This window comes from Cetorhinus maximus, unplaced genomic scaffold (assembly GCF_964194155.1).
Source record: "Cetorhinus maximus unplaced genomic scaffold, sCetMax3.hap1.1 HAP1_SCAFFOLD_4494, whole genome shotgun sequence".
NCBI lineage: Eukaryota > Metazoa > Chordata > Chondrichthyes > Lamniformes > Cetorhinidae > Cetorhinus > Cetorhinus maximus.
In genome coordinates, this window is record NW_027600397.1 from 10,001 (window position 1) to 15,138 (window position 5,138).

General features: G+C 43.7%; 1 protein-coding gene across 1 annotated transcript in view; it reads right to left on the bottom strand.

Moving 5' to 3' along the window:
- Positions 1-4,434, bottom strand: part of LOC144678517 (tonsoku-like protein) — a gene marked incomplete at its 3' end in the record, with an annotated part of 11,108 nt that extends 6,674 nt beyond the window's left edge. The window contains exons 1-3 of the mRNA XM_078538272.1: positions 4,348-4,434; positions 4,100-4,221; positions 3,815-3,971 (exon numbers count right to left, since the gene is read on the bottom strand). Of these exons, the coding sequence (XP_078394398.1) occupies positions 3,815-3,971; positions 4,100-4,221; positions 4,348-4,434 (366 nt within the window). The remainder of the gene's footprint in view (positions 1-3,814; positions 3,972-4,099; positions 4,222-4,347) is intronic.
- Between the last annotated feature and the right edge of the window lie 704 nt (positions 4,435-5,138).

A 5,138-nucleotide genomic window follows, 5' to 3' on the forward strand; every position in this document is an offset into this window, starting at 1 on the left:
CTCTATTTTCCCCTCTTTAATATAGATCCCTCGATATTCTTATCTACAAAAATCTGTCTATTCAGTGTTGAGAGCTCCAATTAACCACCCCCCCTCCCCCTTCCACCCCAGTATTCACAGCATTTTGGGGGGAGAGTTCCAGATTTCCACTCCCCTGTATGTGAGGAAGTGCTTCCTGACATCACCCCCCCTGAACGGACTGGCTCGAATTTTGAAGGTTCTGCCTCCCTTGTTCTGGACTCTCCCCCTTCATATTCCAGCTCCTGTAAAAATTTAACACATTCAGAACTGTACCCTCACTGGCACCAAGTCCTGTCTGCCTATCAAACTCTCTGCTCAGCTAACCCACAACGGCTCCCCACTCCAGCCAACCTGACACATCCTAATTTTGTTTGTGTTTAGCTGAAATTTACTGTCTAAATTCAGGGCTCTGCTGAAGGGCAGCTGAAGTTAGCTAATTTAAGGAAAGCGGCTTAAACCAGTTTTTTTTGAGACTGGGGTCAGCTCACTCCTTAGTTTGAGAAGGACCTAAAAGCAGATATTTCAGTGTGACTTAGCATGGAGTGCGACTTTGAACAGAGTACTGGAGCTGGATGATGGAGGGAGTTGGCTTCTGCCTTTTCTAACCTTCTCATCTTGTAGGAATTGTTTCTCGCTCTAGTACAAGGGTAGAAGCTAGCCGTTTGGTGAGTATCTGGTAAGCGGTTAAGGTCTATTCTATTCCTGAGGTTTAAAGTAGTATACAAACTGGGGTTAAGGTCAATAAAATATATAAAAAAAGGAAAATAATTTAATTGAATAAAATTATTTAAGTAGTTAATAAAGACACATTAAGGATGGCAGGACAGGCGATGTGTCAAGGCTGCAGCTCCTGAATGCCATTGTGACCCAGGGCAAACACGTCTGCAGTAAGTGTTTGCAGCTTGAGAAGCTTCAGCTCAGAGTCATCGAGCTGGAGGCTGAGCTGCAGACACTGCCACACATGATGGAGGGGGAAAGTTACCCAGACACTTTGTACCAGGAGGCAGTCATGCCTCCTAGGGCAGGGTCCTCTGATTTGGTCAGTGGTCAGGGTCAGGTGAGTGTGACTACGAGTGAGGCAGGTAAGGGGACCCAGAGGGCAGGAGTGCAGGAGCCTCTGCAATGCTCCAAACGGGTTTGAGGTTCTTTCGTCTTGTTTGGATGAGAGTGGGGGCAGCAGGATGGATGAGCTGACTGACCATGGCACGTGGTACAGGAAACCAACCAAGTGGGGGGAACAAAAAGGAATGTAGTGGTTTGAGGATATAGTACAGTGAGGGGGGACTGCTCTCTGCAGCAAAGAGCGAGAGTCCGGATGGCTGTGTTGCCTGCCCGGTGTCAGGGTTCAGGACGTCTGCTCAGGGCTGGAGAGGAACTTGCAGTGGGAGGGGGAGGATCCAGTTGTCATGGTCCGTGCAGGTACCAATGACCTAGGTGGAACTAGGAAAGATGTTCTGTATGGTCAGTATGAGGAACTAGACACCAAATTAAGAAGCAGAACCTCCAAAGGTAATAATCTCTGGATTATTAGCTGAGCCACATGCAAATTAGCACAAGGCAAATAAGATTAGAGAGACAAGTGTGTGGCTCAAAGACTGGGTGTGGGAGCAGTGGGTTCTGGTTTGTGGGGCACTGGCACCAGTATTGGGGAAGTGAGATCTGTACCGTTGGGAGAGTCTACACCTGAACTGTGCTGGGATCAGCACATTGCCAGGAGTCAAAGAAGAATACATGACATTTAGGAAGGACAGGGAGCTAGTAAAAGGTGGAGGGCTGGTTTTGTTATTTAATGATGGCATTAGCACAGTAGAGAGGGGTGACCTAAGTTCAGGACACCAGGATGTAGAAGCGGTTTGGGTAGAGATGAGAAATGATAAAGGCAAGAAGCCACTTGTGGGAGCGGTGTACAGGCCCCCTAACAGTAACCACACAATAGGATGTGGTATAAAGGAAGAAATAATGGGAGTTTGTCAGAAAGGTAATGGTGATAATCATGGGGATTTTAATCCACATCCTAAACTGGATAAATCAGATGGGAAAAGGTAGCTTAGATGAAGAGTTCGTAGAACGTTTTGGGGATAGTTTCTTAGAACATCATGGAACCAATCAGAGAGCAGTCTATACTAGACCTGGTATTGCGCAACAAGGTGGGATTAATTAATGACCTCTAGTGAAGGCAGCCTGAGGTAGCAGCGACCATAGTATGATTGAATTTTACATTCCATTTAAGGGAGAGAAGAGTGGGTCCAAGACTAGCATTTTAAACTTAAATAAGTGCAATTATGAGGGCATGAAAGTGGAGCTAGCTAAAGTGAACTTCCAAATACGGTTTGGGATAGGTCAATAGAGATGCGGTGAAAGGTATTTAAGGGATACTTCAGAATACTCAGAATAGATACATTCCAAAGAGAAAGAAAAATTCCAAGTGAAAAACCCACCATCTGTGGTTAACTAAAAAAGTTAAAGGTCGTATCATACTTAAAGAAAAAGCATTTCATTGCACAAGGATGGGTGGCAGAGCAGATGACCGGACAGAATATAAAGAACAAAGAAAGACTAAAATATTAATAAGGAGGGAACCAGTACTAAAGAAAACTAGTTTGAAATATAAAAACAGATAATAAGAGTTTTTAAAGATATTTAAATAAGAAAAGTTAACAAAGTGAGTGTTGGTCCTATAGAAAGTGTGTCTGGGGAATTGATAATGGAAAGTAGGGAGATGGCGGATGAATTAAACAGGTATTTTGCTTCCGTCTTCATTATAGAGAACACAAGGAACACTCCGGAAATAGCTGTAAATCAGGAAATGGAAGGAAGGGAGGAACTCGGGAAAATTATAATCACCAGTGAAGTGGCATTGAGCAAATACCACTGGGGCTGCGGCTGACAAATCCCCAGCTCCGGATGGACTTTACCCTAAGGTTTTGAAAGAAGTGGCTAGTGAGATTGTTGATACACTGGTTTTAACTTTCCAAAATTCTCTAGATTTTGGGAAGGTTCCATTAGATTGGAAAATAGCAAATATAACTCCTTTATTCAAAAAGGGAGGGAGACAGAAAGCAGGAAACTATAGGCCAGTTAGCGTAACATCTGTCACAGGGAAAATGTTAGGAGCTATTATTAAAGGTGTTATAGCAGGGCACTTAGAATAATTCAGGGCAATCAGGCAGAGTCAACATGGTTTTGTGAAAGGGAAATCATGTTTAACCAATTTATTGGGGTTCTTTGAAGGAGTCACATGTGCTGTGGATAAAGGGGAACCGGTGGATGTGCTGTACTTAGATTTCCAGAAAGCATTTGATAAAGTGCCACATCAAAGATTATTGCCGAAAATAAAAGCTCATGGTATAGGGGGTAACATATTGGCGTGGATAGAAGGTTGGCTGGCTAACAGGAAGCAGAGAGTGGGCATAAATGGGTCTTTTTCTTTGGCAGGATGTAACGAGTGGTGTACCACAGGGATCAGTGCTGGGACCTCGCCATTTTACAATTTATATAAATGAGTTGGATGGTCTGGTTGCTAAATTTGCTGCTAATACAAAGATAGAGAGAAAAGTAAATTGTGAAGAGGGCATAAGGAGTCTCCAAAGAGACAATATAGATAAGTTATTGCTGGAAAAAAAGAGACTTTTTTGTTGAAGCTTTTTGTCTTGCAGTTAACAGGACAATTCGCAAAAAAATACCAATGTCAGAGGAAACAACATATTTATACAGCGTTTCCCACAGTTTGAATCAGTCCATTGACAATTTGTGTGGATGAAAGGAGGAAGATGGGGCAATGGCGAGCACTCACCTCCTCGTTGTCGTGGAGAAGGTAGACGATTGGGTCATGTGGAGAGAGTAATGCTCCGTTGCTGGTCAGAGAGAGCCGGGGTCTCAGGCCGCACTCTCGGCTATATCTCGCCTCTGCCTCCTTAGCCAGCCACGAGATGGTGTACGCGTCTGTGTCACTGAAATCCAAATACAGAGCTCTTAGACCGTCAGCTCTTTCCCGCTAACTCTCTCGCTTCCACACTAAGGTCGGGGCCCCCGGACCAGCTAAAATCCCCCCAGCAGTGAGCGAGACCCACCATCCTACCTGTGAGGAACAGGAATGAGGAAGAGCTTGTCCTTAACGCAGTCCTTAACTCGGACCTTCACTCGAAACCGGGCTGGTGGAATCAGGGGGGACGATGACCGCAGTGTGTATTGTAGGTCGGGCTGTGAACAGAAGGAAAAGGAGTCAGAGGGTCGCTTATGGCACAGGAGGGCCACTTGCCCTATCGAGCGCACGTTAGCTCTCCATGTAGCAATCCAGTCATTCTCACCCCCCACCCCCACTCCAACCCCGGCACTCTGCAGGTCTATTCCCTTCCAGTGCTCATCCAGTTTCCTTTTGAAATCATTGATCGTCTCGGTCATGAAGCTATTCATGTATATCATATTTTGGAAAACACTTTTCTTTTAAAATAGAGGTTTAGTCTGTGGGTGTGTCCTAATTGGGTTAATGCCCAGCTAGTCTGGGTGCTTTGATGTGCACTAGTTTTGATATATAAGAGAGATGGTGTGTATTTGCATTTTTTTGAATAGAGTATTCAAGAAGTGGGGTGAAAACTGACGCCCACCTATAGATACCAAGCAATATGTTTATATTACTAATAAAATTGGTACTATGAAAGGGGTTTTATTGTTAGAGAGGTTTAGTTCAGAGGTTGTTGATACAATGAGAATTAACATTCAATGGGGCTGGTCGGTATAACTTCAGTAGTTTTCGGGTGTGTAGAGCAGAGACAATGTGAGATCAAAGCAGCTGTAAGCCTCCAACTGGCTCCACAGGAACCAAAGTGAAAAGAACCTCATTTTGAATTTGTAAGGTGAAAATGCTTTGCCTGGTGTCTGGTTAAGTCTATGGGTTGCTGTTGCCTTAATGGAGATTAGTTTGGGAATTTGTTAAAAGTTATGACAGTAATAATTTGTAGCCATGTGTGTATATATATGTTTTAACCTGTGTAAATTAATAAAATGTTTCATTTAGTTTAATGTAAAACTTTGAGAACTGGTGGTCTGATTCCTGAATTTAGAGTCGCATCTCAAACATAACACTTAAAATTATAGGTTATGACAGTTGTTTAAAGTTT